Raw genomic sequence first — 21,461 nt, 5'->3', positions numbered from 1 at the left:
AATTCAGTTCACATAGAGAAAGATGTAAAGATAAACACTTCTATTTTTAAAAGTCAATTTACTAAGGACTTTCCTCACAGGAACGTAAACTTCTTGCTTTATATCTAATAGGGTTCAGGAAAGAGACTTAGAATTTAAAGTTAGTGATAGCTGCCATAGAGGACGTTTATAGTTAATCTTATATTTTTGTTCCCCACGACCTTCCTGAATCTCTTCCACTTTGCTCAGATTCTCCAAAGACCCATATGAGAATATAACAAGGTAAAGAGATGCTGTTCATTTTTTTAGAGGATTTCTGCCCTGAAACCCAGCTTCTTTTCCACCCAATAAATTATCTTTGGCATCTTTGAAGGAAACCTTAAGATCTTGCCCCATAAATGGCTGATTGTCTCTTATTTGAACCCTAGTTGACCCCTGCAGTTCAGGAACTCATTGGAAAACCAACTTCTTAAACTCCCCTCAAAGCCTCCCATTGATCCAAAGAATTCACCATTCTAGAATGGTTCTCTAAATGTCCAAAACAAGCATTTATCCATATGTCGGCCATTTTTTTAATCTCTGTTACACTTCCTAAAGATCTGCTCCCACAATCTTGTGAATTCTATAATCAAAGAATGTGACTTAGAAAAGGAGGAAAAAGGATACCTACAGTATTGTTCTCAATTCTCAGGATAGATGTGTTATCCTATCTATTTCTAGTGATGTCCTGTTTGTTATTTCTGAATGACTTTGCATACTGCTCTTTTCAGGTAGCCAAAGCTCTTTGCAACTTTATGGTGAGGAAGGTAGGATGTAGGGCCAGCAGAAGCACTTTCTTAGTTTGCTTCACTAGTGTTGAGCATTATACTCTGTGTGGTGGGTACTGTTGGCAGGTGGTCTGTTATCCTATTTGTGTAGAGTTATTGCCCCTGGTTTGGAAAGGTGACAGGAAATTGCAAGACCTCCATCAACAAACCAAAAGTGGAAGCCAAATGATATGTCTTTATCTGCATGTGAAAAATGTTTATAAATCAGAACAATTATTAGGAGTCCAATAATCCTGAGAGATTTGTATTTATTAATCTTTTTAGTGTTGCCTGAAATACAACACTAAAGTCTTTAAAGCCTTTCCACCCCAGAACTGGAATAGTACACATAGGTAACCCAACTTCAATATGCCTTCAAAGGCATTTCTGTCATTTGTTACTGAACTTATTTCATCATTCAGAAAATAATAATTACTATATCATATCATTTATCTTTTAAATTATCAAATATTTTGTTAGCAAGTTTAAATAAAAGGAAATTTGCCTAACCAAATTTTCTAAGTTAGTTACATTCAGATGGGCAAAGTGAAACATCTTTAAAAGGAGTGCTGTCACTACACATTTCCAGTAGGTAGAGGTTAACACCTCAAACTGTGAAATTAGAAAGACCTGGGATTAATCCCAGACCTTCTATCTGTTACCTAAATGAATTTACTCATCCCCTTAAGTCTCAGTTTTCTCACCAGTTACAAGGTTGATAATGCCTTACCCTGTCGAGGTCTTATGATGATTAGAGACAGTTAACATACTGTATCAAGCATATAGTAAGTGCTTAATAAATGGCAATTAGGCACACAACCCTATATAAAATAGGACAATCCAGTGTGAGTATGGAGTTTAAACACTATATAAGCCACTACCTTCCTTGGAGAGTTGTTCCCTTGTAAGTGCTATTGGCGAGGATGGATTTCCATGGCCATTAGTCATTCTTGGTTTTGAGGTTGTAGACAAAGACAATAGCATTGTCACCAAAAGATTTCCTGTCCAGCCAGTGTAACTCAATGTTTAAGCATGAACCTCTGAACCAGGAGGTCAGGGTTTGATTAGTGGTCAGGGCATATGGCCGGGTTGTGGACTCGATCCCCAGTATGGGGCATGCAGGAGGCAGCCAATCAATGACTCTCTCTCATCATTGATGTTTCTATCTCTGTCTCCCTCTCCCTTCCTCTCTGAAATCAATATATATGTATATATGAAATACAACACTAAAGCCTGAAATACAACACTAATATTATATATATAAAGTCTATGATCCCCCTGCTATGTATATGGAAGTCACACAGGGACAAAAAAGTAAATTTATCAACAGAAAAAGCAGATGCAGATATTTGACCAATTTTCTACAGATTAAAGGTTCTTGGAAACTGAATTTTACAGAAATACTAGAAACATATGCCATTTCACAGATCATGTCTATAAATATTTGAAAGAAACATTTTCTTGATTATTGTTATACAAATCTACAGCATGCACAATGCATAAACACAAAGGCTGCCTCCCTACCCCCAGTGAGTAAAAACAGGGCATTTCCCTGAAACCATCACTAAATTTAAAGCAAAATACTTTTTCCTAACAGTTTTTCTCTGGACGTCAACTAAGAGAAGGGGAAAGGTAAACCTATACTAGTGTACCAGGCCTGGGCACAGGGACTAATTTTAATAAATCAGAATAGGACATGAAAATGTCAACTTAATCAAGCATTTAAATTTTATTAATCAAGCCTAATTTTTATGAGTGCAAATAATCACTGAAGCTGGACAAATTTGTTCTCGATTGCATCAGAAACATAATTTTAATATTTAATGGACTGATGAATTTAAATAGAGAATTATCTTTATGAAACATGCTCTTCATAATTTGCCATTAAATGAGAAATAAAAAAATCAACATAAATCTTACATAAAGGTTATTTAACTGAATGTTGGTACTATAAGTATTATAAATGCATTATGCACTAATTTAGCAATCACACAGTACACTACATAAAGCCGAAATGATAAGTGGACTGGGCCTGCTTTTCCTAGAATGTGGAGCTCTTGTGTTGTATTGTGGGAAGCTCACGATAAAATGGGTATGGAGGTTTTGTGTGAGGTTTCATGAACATTCTTTTCATTCAGGCTTTTATGCTACAATTCACCATTCACCACAGACATTCTTCCAGTTCAAATGTAGGTCCAAGCCCACAAGGGCTGTCCTTTGTGAAGTGATTATTCTTTACAAAGAAAAAGGATAAAAACTATTTTTCATTATTATTTATAGAAAAGGGATATAAGGGGGAAAATGAAGTTTTCTGACTATATGATTTGTGACATTCAAAACATGCTTCATTTTTGAAGTTAGATTTTTTGACAATATTCTCAGGCCTCAAAATATTCTAGGCACAAGAAAAAAATCAAATTAGCATCAGAATATTTTTCTCTTCAAATGTCCACCGATTCCCCTGACCCCCTTCACTACTTCCAATATATTCTTTCAAATAGGCAGTAGCTGTGAATTTTTGTAAAAAGTGAATCAAACCTTATAAATTTTCCTAATGTTAATCTCCAAGGTAAATGATTTTTTCTTTTTTTTTGGTTTTCCAATCCTATTCTTTAAAGGTCCCTGATGTTTCAAAAGTGTAGCATTTTCCTGCATTGCATGTGCTAAACTATATATTTACCTGACAAAGAACTTCTTGCCTATTGTGGCTTTAATGCTCCCAGAACATATAAGATGGGGTTAGAGCAAAGGGCATCTCTGGGAAGACTGGGGATTGGAGGACATGGTGCTCACAGACGTCAGAGCAGCTCCTCTTGCTTTGCAGAAAATGTTTTACATAGGCAATGCAGACTCTTCATTAGACACAAAAAATAAAATTCCTTAGGTTGTTTTTAATATTTAAATATTTCAAATTATTCCTTTTTTTGTTACAAATTGGTGACTCTGGAATGGAAATTTGATTTTATATAGAGAGGCTTAGATACATAATTTTCCTTTTAATTTAAATATGTTTATTATTAATGGAAAAATGTTTTGCTTTACAAATATTAAATTTTATCAAAACAGATGACTTATAAATCTAATGGTTATCTTTTCATTTCATTTGCAAAGCACATTAAGCAATTCAATAATTTGACCTTTTGTGTACATTTTTAACCTGAAAAATAATATAGTTTCAAGAAAGCATTATTATTTAAAAAGCATACTGTAGGTTAATAGTTGACCTATTTCCCCCAACTGAATTGAATTAGTATGCAATATCCTAAAAACAATCAAGATTAGAATTTCCCCTGCAAGCAAAAATACAATACATTGTGAAGCCTTTAGATGGAGACATAGTTCAAATAACCACAAGAATTCAGTTCACAGTGCTTTGTGTAAGTGTAAGAATGAACATTTAAGAATACCGAAAAGGAAATACAAGAAATTCATTTAAGATGCTTATACTGATTATAGAATTTATAATATATTTAGCCTCTCTTAATGGAAGGGTTTTTTCTGCGTATTAGGCTGACACTTAAAAAGTAAAAGGTTACGTACTCTTGGACAGTAAAGTAAATTCACTGTCCTTGCATCTTACAGCAAAGCATATTACACTGCAAATAAGAATGCTGCTGTTGATGATGCAGAATACAGGCTGTATGTAATCAGTGGCATGCATCAAAAGTCATCTGAAAGCCACATTAAAGCCACATTTCCTATTAAGAATCAGACTAAATTACAACATGGCACTTCCCAGAATGAGCCAAGGAAATGCATTCTGTAAGAAGAAATAATTGTATTTGAGTGTCTCTGTAAAAATCGGGAAGTCTTTTAGCAGTAAGTAATAATGCTTTTCTTTTTAGTCTGCCTTCTTTTGTACTACAATATATTCAACCTCACGGCAAGTCTATCACACTAATTATTATTACATCTAGTGGCTCAGTTATCTTGATGACAACTGTGGCTGAAATACTCCAAGGTCAAATTCTTAATAGCGTGAATCAGACTAAACAGCCATCATATATGCATTTGCTTTTGAGATATACTCAATGACACAGTATATCCCAGACCTGTTTATGAATCTTACTAGTTTTTTTCAAAAGTGGGGTAAATTATATGTACACACCATTCATTTCGTAAAAGTTCCTCCTCAAAAATCCCATGAGAAGCACATGTCCTGTTCTGAAAATGGCAGCATGGGCTCACCTACAAAAGTCTTCAGCTTGACCTCCAGTGCTTCTAAGAGATCTGAAATAATCTGAGCAATTATATGCATCTTCTCAGCCCCTGTGATACTTAACACATGTAATAAATCCACTGGCACACAAATGCATGCTCTGCTTGGATTCTGCACACATGGAATGGAATAAATGGACTCCAGACCATGTTGAAGATGCTACTCTCCCCAGATTCTTCCACGTCTCTAGGGTGGAAACGGGCATTTACTTTGCAGTGTATCCAAATAGCATGTGTGCCATTTGGATGTTCTATGAATATGAAATTAAATATGAAACTTCTTCCTTTTGTGACAGTTTTCTTTTTAATTTTTAACATCACAGTTGCATATCAGGACAGTAGTGATTTCTTTAACTTAATATGTTGGGGTTTTTTTTTTATAGACTGTTTGAGTAAAGCGATTTGAATTGTGCAACTGTTCATTCTGAACACAGCAAAACATCTACTTAACTCAAAGATTATTTCCTAGGAGAAAAGTAAACATACAAAAGAAACTGGTTTGTGTCGGCTTTGGCTTTTGAGGGTTTTGGGCTTTGTGGTACTCGAGATAAGGCTAACATAACCAAGATTCTTTGGGTTCCTTTTTGTTTAAAGGGGTATAAATTAGTGGAAGGCTTTATCCCTGGGAAAAATCATAATATGACATGTTTTAATACTTATTCATGGAACTTTAAACCCCCTTTGAAAGTTTAGTCTAAAAACTTGCAAACTAAATTGATATTAAAACCACTGTCCCATAATGATGTTAATTTGAAGTTTACCGAATTCACTTTTCCTCATCCTTTCACTGTCTTGGTCTTCCTTCTCTGCATCCGTCTGATTCCTCACTTATACATCTTTGTCTGGTGGAATAATTCTGAACATGCCATATTTTTATTCAGATTACCAACATTATTATTATTAACATTTTCAGCCAGATAAAATTTTATTTCCTTGTAAATCATAGTGTTTAGCTATATTGAATTATAATTAAAAGTCATAATGTTAAAAAGAACTGCCATACAACTATATAAAAAACATAGATTCTACAGATGCAGTTTTGTTCCATTTTGAAAATATATTTTTTCAATGTACAGCCACATATTATATTTTATATGGTAATGACAAATGTCCAGCAAATATGGACTAGGAAAGGAGAAATGTGCTTTTAAAAATAATGTTATCTGCTTGTTCTGTGGGGCTGTAATGTAGCTGGCATGCTGCATTTGGGGCTGTCTATGTGTGTTTTTAAAAATGTCATCTTTATTAGTATTACATTCAAGGAATAGTACCAAGAATCAGTTTCTTTCAAGACCTTCCTCCAGTGTGTGGCATATAAGTCTGTGACGAGCGACATTACAGAAGGTCATGTCACTTTTAACTGCTTGCATTACATCTTTCTGATTTCCCTGGTGCCCTTCCTTTGTTTGATTAATACTACTTGTTTTCAAGCAAGGTATCAGAAAGCATAATTTGGAAAGAGAATTCTAGAGCCCATCTAAGTTATTCCCCCTTAAGAATAAGAGCAGGGGGGGAAGAACAACTACTGTAAAAATGTATGTTTTCTAACCTATGCATTTTTCTCTTCATTATTTTCCTTAAGGAAATATGTATTGTTATTGAATTATTGCTGACAAATGTTTGGGCAACTGGACTTTGTATACTTGAAAACAAAACTAAGTAGTCATTTTCTTTTTTATTTGGAGAGAAAAGGCTGGAATTTGACACTAGGACTCTTTTATTTTATTTGTTTTCCTTAGTTAAGTGTTAAACTCTAGCACTCTCTTTCTAAATAATAGGTGTTATTTGAGTTCTCTGGAAAATGTTGCAATTTTGTGCAGTCATTAAACGTACTTCAGTGATATATACAGTTTGTTTTTAAAAGCTGTTTGCAGTTTCTGTATTCATTGTATTTGGCCAGGGCTCATGTCTTAAAGCACAGACTAGCTTCTGAGGCACTCTTGCCTTCAAAGCCATCTATTTCATTGGACCATTAAAGCCTGAAAATTAGTTGTGAAAGCATTATCATTTTAATTGAAATCTTTATCCATGCTTCTACCTGTGCCCTTCTATGTGTTTCTTAATGTTAGTAAAACATGAACTGAAATTTTGTATGTGGTTAAGAACACTGAATATTTTTCCCAGAAAAAAAAAATGTAATCTCAGAAAATAATGTTTAAAATATTATTAAATTAATATTATTTTTATTTTTATTAATAGCAAACATTGTTGAGTACTTCAATACGGGAACTTTGCTAAGCACTTTAAATATACTATCTCATTGGATCCTTGATTAACACGTGGAATAGGTGCTATTATTATCTCCATTTTTCAAGCCACCTTAAACTTCACCTTAGCAAAATATAATAGTGGGATACATTCTGAAGCAACTTAGAGGCATTGATAGGAAAGCCACCTGTATATTATAAATCCTCACTTGTAGATATTTATGGTGTAACATTAAAAGGGCGCTGGAGGAGGGGAAAGCCCTCACTAGAGCACTAAACACAACACAAAGGCCTCCTGCTAACACAACACTCTTCTGCCAAATGTAAAAGCAAATGGTTGCATTGGGTTGTGCCGCCTGCACATTTGTGGAGCAATTGTGCATAACCAATTACCCACTTGTGAAGGGTAAGAACAGTTTTGGTTTCACAAATGAAGAGCCTGAATCTGCAGATCACTTTGAGTCATTCTTGAACATAAGATTTGCAGTTGATTGGTAAAATGTGTAAATTAAACTTTTGATTTTTTTATGGTTCAGTAATATTTTGAATTTTTGAAAATCAACTAGAAGATACTGGAGATCGCCTAGTTAGTATTGAGCAGTGGTTGAATCAACCCATGAACCAGGGGGTCATGGTTCAATTCCTGACCAGGGCACATGCCCAAGTTGTAGGCTGGATCCCCAGTACTGGACGGGCAGGAGGCAGCAGATCAATGTTTCTCTTTCATCATTTATGTTTCTATCCCTCTCTCTCTTTCCCTTCCTCTCTCTGAAATCAATAAAAACATATTTTCTTTTTAAAAAAAGATAGTAGAGGTCTCCAAATCTTAAAATGAAGGTTAAATATTCATGGATTGTATTTCCAGGCAACTATTCCAGCCATTTTGAATATTTGCTTTTATTAATCTGCATCATTGATTAGGTATAAGTCTTCCCAGGCCAGCTATTTCTTCTGTGGGATAAATGATAGGCACTTTACTGAATTGTGTTCAAGGATACGAAGAATAGATGATGCATTCATCTATTCACTCTCAAACTTCTTGAACACCCACTATGTATCTTGCCATCTCTTAGGCACAATTTAACACCACCATTCTGTCTTCCTAGCACCTGCAGGATGATAGTAAGTACTAAAGAGGGGAGGCATATAATACATTCTTAATAACTTTTGAAAATATTGTTGGAGTTTGTGCACAGGAGTAAAAGTATAGTATTTATTTTTCTTAAATTTTTGATAAATGACTTTGCATGGGTAATTTTAGTAAAAAAAAAAAATCACTTAATCTAATGTATATCAAATCATCGTATGGTGTGGGTCAGTTGGTTGGAGTGTTGTCTCATACACCAAAAGCCTGGGGGGTTAGATTTTTAGTCAGGGTACATACCCAGGTTGCAGGTTTCATCCCTGGTCAAGGAGCATACAGGAGGCAGCCAATCAATGTCTGTCTGTCTGTCTGTCTGTCTCTCTCTCAAATTAATTTATAAAATTTATGTTGTATACCTAAAATAGACACAATTTTTATTTGTTTATTTTTATAATTTTTTTATTTTTCAATTACAGTTGACATACAATAGTATATTAGTATATTAATATACAATAGTATATTAGTATATTATACTAATATACAATAGTATATTAGTATATGACATATAATAGTATATTAGTATATTAGTACATCAGGTGTACAAAATAATGATGAGACATTTATAGTCTAGTACCCAGCTGATACCTTACACAGTTATTGCAATATTATTGGCTATATTTCCTATACTGTTCTTTACATCCCCATGACTATTCTGTAACAATCAATTTGTACTTCCTAAGCCCTTCCCCCTTCCACCCATCCCTCCAACCCTCCTCCCATCTGGCAAACATAAAAATGATCTTTATATCTATTAGTTTGTTTCTGTTTGATTATTTTTTTAGAGTCCATATATAAGTGAAATCATATGGCATTTGTCTTTCTCTGTCTGGCTTATTTCACTTAGCATAATATTCTCTAGGTCCATTTGTGTTGATGCAAATGGCAAGATTTCATTCTAGCTTATGGCTGAGGCGTAAACTTTTTAATCTATTTGTCTATCAATGGCCACTTAGGTTGATATCGGGAAAAAAAATAGATAAGTGACTAAAACATCATTTTATTAGAGATACAAAATTATAATCATTTTTTAAAAATCTTGTGAGAGGTGAATTTTTTTCTTTTTCTTTTCTTTTCAAACTGGGTAGGGGTTGAGAGGTTGCTCTCTACTGTCCCACAGTCTGGTTTAAGTTCTAGTTCAGCTATTTGTGAAGTGAATTCTTTAGATGCAACATATATACTGAAATATTGTGACTGCTTTTCCTATTTAAATTTCCATCACAAATAGTCCAGTTTTGAATAGCCTGGCATATAGCACCTAATTATTGTTGTCTGTATACTTAGTATATGAATACTTAAGCATTTCAGCAAATTAAAAGTCAACATGAAAAATTATCTGATAGTCCTCATTTAAATTCTACTGGGTTATAAGCCTCTTTAGAGCTGACATGAGTAGAGATGAATTATCTAGGTGTTCCTCATTTTGTATTCCCACAGTACCTAGCACTGTGTTCCTTGGACAAGGGGATTTATAATAGTGCTATGGAGTGGCAGGATATAGTTATAGAGAGAAGGTCAAGAATCCTTCTTTCTTGCTGAGGCTGAATTGCTTTGTACATCCCCAAATAAGTGTAAACTCTCACCAGATATTGGAAACAGATATTGTGCTACTATGGTTTCTTCAAAATGCTGAATGTCCAAACGAAGGAATTCTACCATATGATAAAATATTTAAAGTATGATATTAGGAACCATCTCACAGGTTGTCAGATGCTGTGAGTTATCAGTTCTGAAGGCTTGTTTTTGGGCTATTCTTTTAAAGCAGTTAATGCTTTTAGAATATCTGAGAAAAATTATTAGAATAACTGGGATTCCTGACATATTATCTTAGTTTATGTAACTGTTTGCATAATACAGTCTTAGTTATTGAAGTTTTCATTCAATAATTAAGCATATTCCTGTTTGTATCAGAAAGTCATGTGAGAGAAGGACTGGTGGTCTCTATCTTCTAAAGTTATGAGCTTTGGGAGAAAGGTTAAAATATTTGTTAATCACTATTCTATCAAGTTTATTCAGAGATGGAGGTACAGACTAGATAAAAAATTAAAAGGTCACAATAATGAGAATTGACATAAATAGAATCATAATAAATCGCCACTTACTTGAATAATGCCCCCACCAATTTTTTTTAATATATTTCATTGATTTTTTACAGAGAGGAAGGGAGAGGGATAGAGAGTTAGAAACATCAATGAGAGAGAAACACCAATCAGCTGCCTCCTGCACACCCCCTACTGGAGATGGCCCGCAACCAAGGTATATGCCCTTGACCAGAATCAAACCTGGGACCCCCCTCAGTCCGCAGGCCAATGCTCTATCCACTGAGCCAAACCGGTTAGGGTGCCCCACCCCCCACCCCCCGCCAATTTTTTTAGTTGTTGGTTTCTATGGGATATGTTTTTGTGTGTAGGTATGTAAAACCATAATACAACACCTGAAACAGGTTGAAGTTCCATTAATAATGGCTGTACGCCCTGGCAGGTTTGGCTCAGTGGATAGAGTGTCAGCCTGTGGACTAAAGGGCACATGCCGGGGTTGTGGGCTCGATCCCCAGTAGAGGGCGTGCAGGAGGCAGCCGATCCATGATTCTCAGTGTGGATGTTTCTCTCTGTCTCCCTCTCCCTTAGGCCTCTCTGAAATTAATAAAATAATATTTAAAAATAAATAAATAATGGCTATAGTTATATACTGATTGAGGCAAGCAGAAATTATGTGGTGAATCCGAAATGACTATTCCATTCTGCTGAGGTAGGTAAGCCAGGAACCATTTAAAAGACATGCATGTGCCCTAACCAGTTTGGCTCAGTGGATAGAGCGTCAGCCTGCAGACTGAGGGGTCCCAGATTCGATTCCTGTCAAGGGCATGTACCTTGGTTGCGGGCACATCCTCAGTAGTGGGTGTGCAGGAGACAGCTGATCGATGTTTCTAACTCTCTATTCCTCTCCCTTCCTCTCTGTAAAAAAATCAATAAAATATAAAAAAAAGACATGCATGTATACCCACCTACATACATGCATATCCACCTATATTTATACATATTACACATGTTTGATTATTGACTATATTTCTAGTTTTCAATAATAATGTTCATTCTTGTTATAAAATCACAGAATTAAAGTTAGCATATGAGATAATTCATAAAATTAAAAAGTAATACAGAGATAGTTAGAACTTGACATTTATACATAAGAATTAAAATTTGAGTCATGAGAGATGATGTTAGTTTTATGCCATTGATCACCAGCACAAATCAATGAACAGATATAGTTCTTTATCTTAGAGTTTGCTGGAAAGTAAATTAAAAATAGCAGAGCTGTTTTCTGCTTAGTTATCTAGCTCCAAATTTAAAGTGCCTAATTAATATAGACAGCAGTGTAGGTAAAAAGGAAATTTCCTGATTTAAAGCATCTCTCAAATTATGTTCATTTACCTTATGCATTATTTCAAATTGTTTCAGTTGTCACAGAATATTTCACACAATGGGTTTTCCTGACTGGGATTCAGTTCCCTGGTTTTAATCAATTAAAGGCATGGCATTTCCCTCATCCTTATCTCTAGATCAAATATTCCCTCTCCGTGCTTCTGTTTCAAATGTTAATAAAGTTTTCATTTCCAAAAGGTTCAAAATGACAGAACAAAACTCCCTCTTTTAAGAGCATGAAAACGACTTCTGTTTCTGTCTGCAGGTAGTGGAGGACATGCTAGAGGACGAGGAAGAAGAAGATGACAAAGATGACAAGGTAATTATCTTTCCCAGCACTTGGGTACCTGGGGATGGGGAAATGCAGGCCTGACACTGTTCTCACAGACAGTTAAAAAAGGAGTTGAAGTGTTCGAGTCCAGAAAATTGGACAGTGCTGTTTATCATCCTAACAATGCCACCGCATGTTGCAAAGAGGAGAGAGGGCTATAAATCCTCTTCGCTTTTGTCCAGAGCTGGGTCAAATATTTTTCTGCTAGGAACAAAAAAAAATAAAAAAAAATAATTCAGCTTGTCTGGAACTTGATAGCTCGCGTGAAGATAACGGCAGTGACAACTGTTTTTGAAGGGCAAAAATTTGTCCTATCTTGAGTATTACAAATCAGGCTACACTTTGGGGAAAAGAGAGAAGAGAAAAAATAGCAGGCTGCATGAGCCGAACATGGATATTGTCATCTGTAATTTTCGAAAAATTGCTCATCAGAGGAACACATGTGAGCGGAGGGCATTTAAATAATCCCAGCGCTACTGCCCCCTGCTTAGACGTGACCTGGAATGGCCCCATGGCTCCTTGGTCAGGAAAGTGTGGTCAGAGAGGCCCATTTTTCAATTGCTGGTTGGCGTGTGGATGGTGACCACGGTAAATAACAGCTAGCTTCTGGGACTGCTTGGATTGGTTGTCCCCTGGGGAGAGAGGACAACTGGAGGGAGGAATTAGAATGACCTTGCGCCACTGCAGCCGCGGCTGGGGTTGGAAGAACGGCTGTCTGTGGCAAGGAGGGCAGCGATGCTGGTTTATAGTGCTTGGGCAGGTCAAGATCTAAAATGGAAAAAGTCCTAGGGTGAGATTGGGAGGAGGGAGGGAGGCTATCATTCATTATTTCTGTGCTGCTCAGCATCTAAAACCAGATTTTGACCTTCACCAGAAACTATCTGAATTCTGTTCTAGTATAGCAGTGAAATTTTTTTGAAGAAAGGAGGAAAACAGTGTATCTTCATTTATACCCTTGACCTTTGGTTCCAGTAGAGATGTACAGTTATATTTTAGTTTAAGATTTTGTGTGCTGGAAGTTAGCATTGAAAATGTCAAAAAAAATTCACAGTGATTAGTTAACTCCCAAATGATTTTTTCCCTAATATTTAATGCTTAAAGGAAGATGGAAACACACACACACACACACACACACACACTTTCTCCCTTCTAATGTGATTTCAAACATTTTTAAATTGATAGAGCTTTTATGTAAAATTTTTCTTATGTACATCATTTAGTCATTAGTGACATCATCAAATATAAACTAACAAAAATCTTTCTGCAAAAACACCTATGTGCTTGTTTTTAATGTTAAATAACATGAGCATACACTTATGGCAATAAATGATATGATTTATTGTTAAGGTCAGTGGTAGAGCTGTAGAGAGACTGTATTTTAAGGCAACATGCCAGCTCTGAATCATCATTTCTCTGCTGATAAACACTGAGCTGCCATCCATTTATGGCCATTCTCCCTCGCTTGTTGCTGCTTTATTATTAAAGCTACTATAAAGATCCATTCTGACAGCGGGCATTTCCCCAGAAATGTTAATAAATGGAAACCCTTAGTGAAGTCTAGTACTTCAGTGTCCTGCTTGAAGTCAGCCTCTATTTTATAGCCAGTTTGTTGGTATTCTATACCACTAATCCCGTCTTTATGGTCATTTTTTAAGAGAGAGGATGTTAGCCGTGGGAAATCAATAGCACACCTGGTTAACCAGCTTACCAAAACATAGATGCCAAGTAGAATACACCATGGTGGACATAAGAGCAGATCTCTGAAGTGGCATCTTTGTGATCCAGTGTTTGGTGGTCTGAAATTGATAACGCCTTGCTAACTCGTTTTTAGATCTAGTTTCTAAAGTTGATTGAAAGGAGTGCTTAAATTACTATGTGAATTCAACTGTATTCTTCTGTACAGAATGCCAACGAACAGTGTGTTTTCCATCTGAAAGGACTGTGAGCTGACTTTCATAAATCCAGTTCTTTATTTGAGTGATATATAAGGAGGTTTCTCTTTTTATTCATAATGCAATTTATAGCATAAAAATCACATCTGAACAAAAAGAAAATCTCAAATGTAATAACTTATAACATACTTTAGGGGCTTGCATGATAGAGAAGAAAACCTTAGAGTGGATATTTTGAAATACAAAGTTTTTACTCTAAGAAATGGAAATATGAGGGGGTCCTTCAAGTTTCTGTTTACCAGCTTCCATCTCTTGACTGGCTCTCGCAGCGGTAAATTTTGTAAGTCTTGGCTATCAGTGTGTCTGAGTGGGAGAAGGGTAATTTCCTACTTTTAAAAATGCATTGGTTCCTCTATTTAAAGTTTGTGTATAGAGTCATGCGTAATGGAATTTCATGAGAAAACAAATGTATTTTTTGCCATACGAGCAGGTGCTGACCTCTCGCTCTCATTATTTCTCTGTTTTCTCATATGGTATAATATTAGGGTCAGGTCAGTGGGTCCTCTTATAGGATAAAAGTAAAAAAGATTAATAAATGTGCCAAAGCCTCACTTTAATTGAACCTGAAGCATATGTTGCAAGTATGTAAAATATGTCCCAGATGTTTCACCAGGGCCAGTGTCTTGGCTTTCCCTGATTACCACAAGGCAACTATTAGTCCTCTAACCTTTGGACTTGGGGGTACATGGGGTATTACGTGGCACAGAATGAGAGCACCTGTTTTCCATTCCGCAAAGACCCCTGGCAGGCTTTGCCTAAGCCTATCCATATGTTTTCACTTAGCAGATTGTTGGGCGATTATGAAAAGTGTCTTTCTTTAGAGCCAACATTGATATTAGTCACTCACAATGAAAGGGCAAGTCATTGGCTACTTGACAAGGTCCGTGTGGGCATAAACTGAAGTCATTTATTTCATTTGAGCTTGGAGTGTTTTCTCTCAACATAATTATATAGATGGTATAAGAAGTTGAAGCAGACAAAGCTCTAATTACTTAACATAGTGCTTTTATAATAGCTTTTCTCTAGTGCTGACTTTAGCACCTGGGAAGACTTTGGTTAAAGTTGGTAAAAGCTAAGTCATGGTTTACCTGAATCCTCCGACCTTGAAGTTTTGAACATTATGGCCTTTTGAGTATTTGTATGTGTGTGTGAGTTCTTCCTTTTTACTAAAACAGCTAACCATTATTCAGCTGAGGGTTCGTGATCCTCAGACTTATTCCAGAATCCATTGTTGGCATTTACTTAAATCTAAATTTCAGTGGCTTTTCTCTTAATTCAATTCTATAATTTTCACAAAGGTAGAGAATATAGGTTTTAACTGGTGGGTTTTAATCATTGACATTTTGATATTTTCACTTACCTGCATTACGTTAAGCTTTGCTGGAAATGCAGTGTTTCCTGAATTAAATGTTAAAAGGACATCACATTGTGTTCTCAGCTCCCTTTGATGTAGAATATTTTTTTCTGCCATCAACCACAAAGTCACAGTTTGTTCTGATTTTGACCTGACACCAAATCCTGCCTTTGTGGTTAACAGACTCTCAGTAAGTAAGTTTTAGTAAATTACCTAGGAGGAGCTATCAACAAGCCATTTAATAGTGACTTTCACTATGTTGTATATAATACAGTGGTCAATCTGCATAATGTAGACATATAATTAATGAATATCAACTTTCGTGTTTGTAGCCTAAAAAGTTTAAGCATGTTCCCCATGGTGTGTCTTACCCTTATAATAGGATCCAGCTGCATATCAGGAAGCAGAAGGTAGGATACAGGTTTTCCTTGGGAAAAGCATGAATTCAGATGCGTGGCGTTCTACTGTTTTTTATTGGTAAAAGATATTAAAATGTCCAAGCACTTATGCTCACATTACTTCTCCTTTACCTTCAACTGCTATATCAGGGTTGCTGTGTATCAAGATAGCTGGATGCCTTGAATGAAACATATCTGAGTTACTTCAAAATGCACAGATTGTCTGCTTTAATTCTTGAAATCCGTGTTTTCCAGTTTGATTCTCCAGCCCAAAGCATGCATAGACATCTTTGCATCTCAAATCAACTGGGAGGGAGAAAACGTTGTAACTCTCATATATGATATGAGAGAAGATTTTAATCTAACAATATGGCATTTTATGTTATTCAATGAAATAACTTCGTGGAGGGAAAACAGAGCAACACTTTAAAGAAAAGCAGGGAAACAGGATATAAGAAAAAGGTCTTTTAAAAAATCCCAAGTCTCACTTAACTAGAATACCATTTTATTAGTTTGTTAGTTTTCTATTGCTGCACAACTACTTAGAGGCTTAAAACAACTAATTAGCCGTGAGTTTAGTAGGGCAGAAGTCCAGGCATGGTTCCCGTGACTTCTCTGCTCAGGCTCACACGGAAGCCGGATTCTCACCTCCAGGCTCTACAGAAGAATCCACTTCCAAGCTCATTCAGTTTGTCCACAGAATTCAGTTCCTCATGGTTAGGAGACCGAATCCCTTATTTTCTTGTTGGCTTTCACTCTTAGTGACCACTTTCCACTCTTAGTGCATCCCCTCCACAGTTATAGCCATCAGTGGATCATCTTCCTTGTGTCAAACCTCTCTTACACTTCAAAACTCTTTCTTCAGGAAGAGCCTAGTCCCTTTAAGGGCTTGCTGATTAGGCCAGGCCCACCAAAGATAATCTCCCTTTATTTTTTTTTATTTTTTTAAAATATATTTTTATTGATATTTTACAGAGAGGAAGGGAGAAGGATAGAGAGTTAGAAACATCAATGAGAGAGAAACATTGATCAGCCGCCTCCTGCACACCTCCAACTGGGGATGTGCCTGCAACCAAGGCACATGCCCTTGACCGGAACCGAACCCGGTACCTTTCAGTCCGCAGGCCAATGCTCTATCCACTGAGCCAAACCAGTCAGGGCGATAATCTCCCTTTATTAAAGGAACTGTGCCATCATAACCTAATCACGGGGAAGACAATCTTATCATATTCCTAAATCCCCTCACACACAAGGATTATACAGGACATATACACTAGGAGGAGGAATCTTCACAGCCATCTCATAATTCTGCCCAATATACCAATCAAGACCCATGCTCTAGAACAGTAGTTCTCAACCTTCTGGCCCTTTAAATACAGTTCCTCATGTTGTGACCCAACCATAAAATTATTTTCGTTGCTACTTCATAACTGTAATGTTGCTACTGTTATGAATCGTAATGTAAATATCGGATATACAGGATGGTCTTAGGCGACCCCTGTGAAAGGGTTGTTCGACCGCCAAAGGGGTCACGACCCACACACAGGTTGAGAACCGCTGCTCTAGAACAAAAATGGGACAATATCTGTGTTCGTTGTATGTGTTTATTGCTAGGTCACGACATAACTATTATTCAAGAAACAAATTAGACATGTCCTTTCAAAGATTATAGGAAATATCTCATACCAGAGGAATAAACAGGTATATTTCACAGTCATAGCACAATATGTTCTACTTGCTTATTATCTAATTCTGCTCCTGTGTGAGGGGAGCGTGGGCAAGCAACCAGCACCACGGGCTTTTTCCCTTTGTTGTCTCCTGGGTGGAAGAGCAAATAAGAAAATTGGCAAAAGGTGGGGATGGGGTCATTCCTTCTTTTGGGGGCCTGTTGGTGCTTAGACCCATTGAGGTCACAGCCCACTGACCTTGAGATGGTAGAAACACTTCTGCTTAATCTAGAATCACAGTAGCATTACAGCTGGAGGATACCTGAGATAGGTGGGCGTCAGAAGGCTGGAAGCAATAGGTGTTCTGCCTGTACACATGCACTTTGCATCCTTGTTCAGGCTTCAGCTAGTGCTGCCCCCAAGCAGTTCTGAGGGCAGAGCCCAAACGCCTCACCTAGCTGAGTCCCTGGTGAGAGGTTCCACAGCACTGTGACTCTGGCTGGGGTATCGGGGGAAGTTTCCAGTAGGACTGAGATTTGGTTGATAGCTGGTGTGAGCCAGACTCCTTAGCAGAAGTCTGGGGTTAGGGGCCTCTGACAGCAGAGGCACCCAATTGTTTCTCATCCCAGGACTCCCTTCCAAGGCCGGTGGAACTTAGGAGATCCCATGAGATCCACTTTCCTCCCAGCATCCCTGGCAGTCAGCACATCCCAGCACATCTTCTCCCTGCCTCTCCTAGTTGAAACTGGTTTTACAATGAGGAATCGGGGTTCAGCCAAACTCAAGTGAATTGCCAAAGGTGATATAGACAATAAGTGGCAGAGTCAGGATTAACACTCAGGTTTTCCAAGATTGGCATCTTTACCCTTCCTTAAGACTAGGTTTTCCGGGGGTGGTGGGAAGGGGGGTAGGAATCAAGTACAGATGCAGATGACCTCAAGCCTGATCCTTAAATATTTTGGTAGTACAGTCAGGGAATAATCATCCCCCACTAGGGGCTGGTTACTTCTGATTTCTACTTCTCACTGTTCCCTGGCACTTTCAGTCCTTTCCCACCATACTAATTGATGGGGGGTGTGATAGGCAGAATAATAGCTCCTCAAAGATGACCTTGTTCTAAACCTTGGAACCTGTGAATATTTTACACTGCATGACGAAGAGGCATTGAGGTGGCAGCTGGGATGAAGATTGCTAGTCAGCTGACCTTACAGTTGGGAGTTATCCTGGGTTATCTGTGTGGACCTGATCTAACAAGTATCCTTAAAAGAGGAAGAGGCCATCAGAGTGTCTGGCAGTTGATGGCTGCTTGCACAGCTATGGCCAAACCAATGCTCATGCCCTCAGGGCAAGAAGGAAGAGCTCTGAAATACCTGGGTGAATTGAAGGTGGAATTCTCCCAACAACTCCTTGCCAAATGACAGGTGGCACCAGGTTCAAGCTCGCCAAGAGCTGAGCTGTTTGCAAGTCCATTGCCCTTGTTATCACTATCATTAAGCAAACTCAGAACCTCAGAAGTTCTACAAGCCCCCGTGTCTGCAGCCCAAGAAAGTGCGTGCCCTGCACCGCATGCTCAACAAGCACAAGACCCAGGATGAGCAGTGGAAGTACACTGCCAAGGCCAGAGCCAGGGCATTATGAAAACACAAACTGACTAGGGTGGGGTGAGGGGGTGGTGAGTTGCTGTATTGGCTTTGAAAATGGAGGAAGAGGGTCACAGGCGAAGAATGTGGGTGCCTCTACCAGCTGGAAAAGGCAAGGAATGCTTTCTCCCCTGGAGCCTCCAGAAAGAAATATAGCCCTGCCCACATCCTGATTTTAACCCAGTGAAAACCACTTCCGACTTCTGAACCGCAGACCTGCTGCGATAACACATTTGTGTTGTTTAAGCCACTAGGTTCATGGTAATTCGTCACAGCAGCAATGGGAACTAATACAGGGACCTTCCAGATGCCTTTTCTATACTTCTCAAGAAAAGACAACACTGTAAAGCACTAGATCTGGGCTCCTAATTTTTCCTTATTAACTTAGTCCTACTCTTCAACATATCTGTGGCTACAGGTTCTTCACTGAATAAGAGAAAAACAGTACCTAACAAGTTGAATATTTTTATCCAGATTGCTTCCGTTTTTATTCTAAAACCTTGTCCCAAAATGAGAGTGGGTTAGTGCCCATCTCCAGTGCAACTGGTCCCTTTACCGTTTAGATAGCTTTATTTTTCAATAGAAGAATTTCGCTTCCTCACAACATTTATTCTGTTCCTTAAAATGTTTCACTCTACAAAGCACCACGGCAGAGGGTATTAGCCTTATTTAGGCTGCAGACACTTTGAGAGTCTAAAGACAGCTATAGACTTCCTCCTCTGAAGAAAACGCATAAAAACATGTATACAAACTGTTTAATACCATTTTTTGTCATGGAAATTGAATTATTTTACAAAGACAATAAAGTAACTTTATAAAGGCATTTTTCTCCGACGCTTATCACCTTCCTCATGATGTTAATGCCTGAGATAAATGCAAATTTTGTAAGTAAAAAAGTAAGCCTCTACAAGAAGGCTGATGTTTGGCTTTGATATTGACATTATGGAGTGGTTTTTGACATAGCAATAGGCTTGTTTACTTTTGACATCTGTTTGACTATGACTTTTCAGTTTCATGGCAGTGGGGGTTGAAAACACTGACTTGGCAAAGGAAACAGTCACAAACAGCATGGGAGCCCCTGTGGCTTTATTAGAGGAGGGCTAGACATGGAGGGATTCTTGGAGTTCTCCAGAGTCCTTGCTGAATCCATACTGTGTCAGTGAGATCATCCTGTGAAAAGTCTGCATCGTTAGTGTGCTACATTATGTCTTTTAATGAGGATTAAGTATTCATGGTTTCACGATAAGATCACTGGAGGCAGAATTAGCGTTCAAAGATATTATCTAATGGTTCCAGCTGTCTATGGGTTTCTATCTGTAAACAAACTGGCAATGTTTGTCGCTCCTTGCTCTACTTTGCCAAAGCACTTACCCAGCCTTGGAATGTTCAGGTGGAAAACTGCCTCCGACATGCCCTTCCAGCATGACAGTTGAACTAAAAGAATGTAAGTGGAAAGAGTTACCTAGATAATTTGGCAAGAATATCCACCCAGTAAAGCAGACTAGGAATGGACTTTTTCCTATTGAATTATTCTGATAATTGGATTTCCTCTGCCTCAAAGAAAGCAGAACTTTTCCTCTGAAGGGCAACCAAACGCCTCACGACAGGCCCTCTGGAAAGCAAGTTAATTGCTGTATTGCAGCAGTGAGCTTCCTCCCGTACTCCCATTTCTTGACAAAACCTCTCGAAATAGCAGCATGTCAGCCCTGGCTCTCAGGAAGTTGACAATGTTCGTAGGAATAGACACGATTTTTTTCAGGGTTGCTGGCAGAGTCGTTGACACCGGCTGACACCACTGCATGTTGCGATGAGGAGCATGTTTCTTCACCAAAGCAGCAGAACCAGATGTGTTGCCAAGCATCACAGATGCTCCATCTGAGCCCAGAGTGCCAAGATTTTTATTCTGCCTGAAAGTTTGTTTGGCAAAGAAATCCTTTACCATGTTAAAGACATTGACTCTGCAGATTCTAAAAGGAGTTCATGAAATAGGAATTCTTTGCCTGTAATAAGTTGGCTATGCAAATAGAGGTATCTATTTTCATCAGGTTACATGCAAACGAGAAATATTAAAGCAAATGTCAGAAATTCTCATAGTGTTGACATCATTTGATGGGAACATGACTTCAAATGTGCGCTTCACCAAAATGTTTTCAGTGGCATGTGGGTTATTTTTCTTGGTGATATGCTGAACTAAAAAAACTTTTTTAACACAAGTCTTTTTTTCTTAAGGAAAATCCAAAGCCAGGTAAACTCTGAGTCTTTAACAATCAAGATTTTTTTTCTATTTAAAAAATCCACTATGTCTAATAGATGTCCAAAGTAGGCAGTGAGAGGTCTTCCTTCAGT

The 21,461-nt window shown here is 37.6% G+C and overlaps 1 protein-coding gene across 8 annotated transcripts in view; it reads left to right on the top strand.

The window, feature by feature from the left end:
• MCTP1 (multiple C2 and transmembrane domain containing 1) overlaps window positions 1–21,461 on the top strand; it is a 442,261-nt gene that overhangs the window by 363,026 nt on the left and 57,774 nt on the right. For all 8 annotated transcript variants that reach the window (XM_081088724.1, XM_081088723.1, XM_081088722.1 and 5 more), the window contains one exon: window positions 12,039–12,092. In XM_081088724.1, the coding sequence (XP_080944850.1) occupies window positions 12,039–12,092 (54 nt within the window). The remainder of the gene's footprint in view (window positions 1–12,038; window positions 12,093–21,461) is intronic.

The sequence above is a fragment of the Myotis nattereri genome, assembly GCF_964212035.1.
Source record: "Myotis nattereri genome assembly, chromosome: 4".
Taxonomy (NCBI): domain Eukaryota; kingdom Metazoa; phylum Chordata; class Mammalia; order Chiroptera; family Vespertilionidae; genus Myotis; species Myotis nattereri.
Note: the sequence above shows the minus strand (reverse complement) of the source record. Positions and strands in the feature narration are given on the sequence as shown.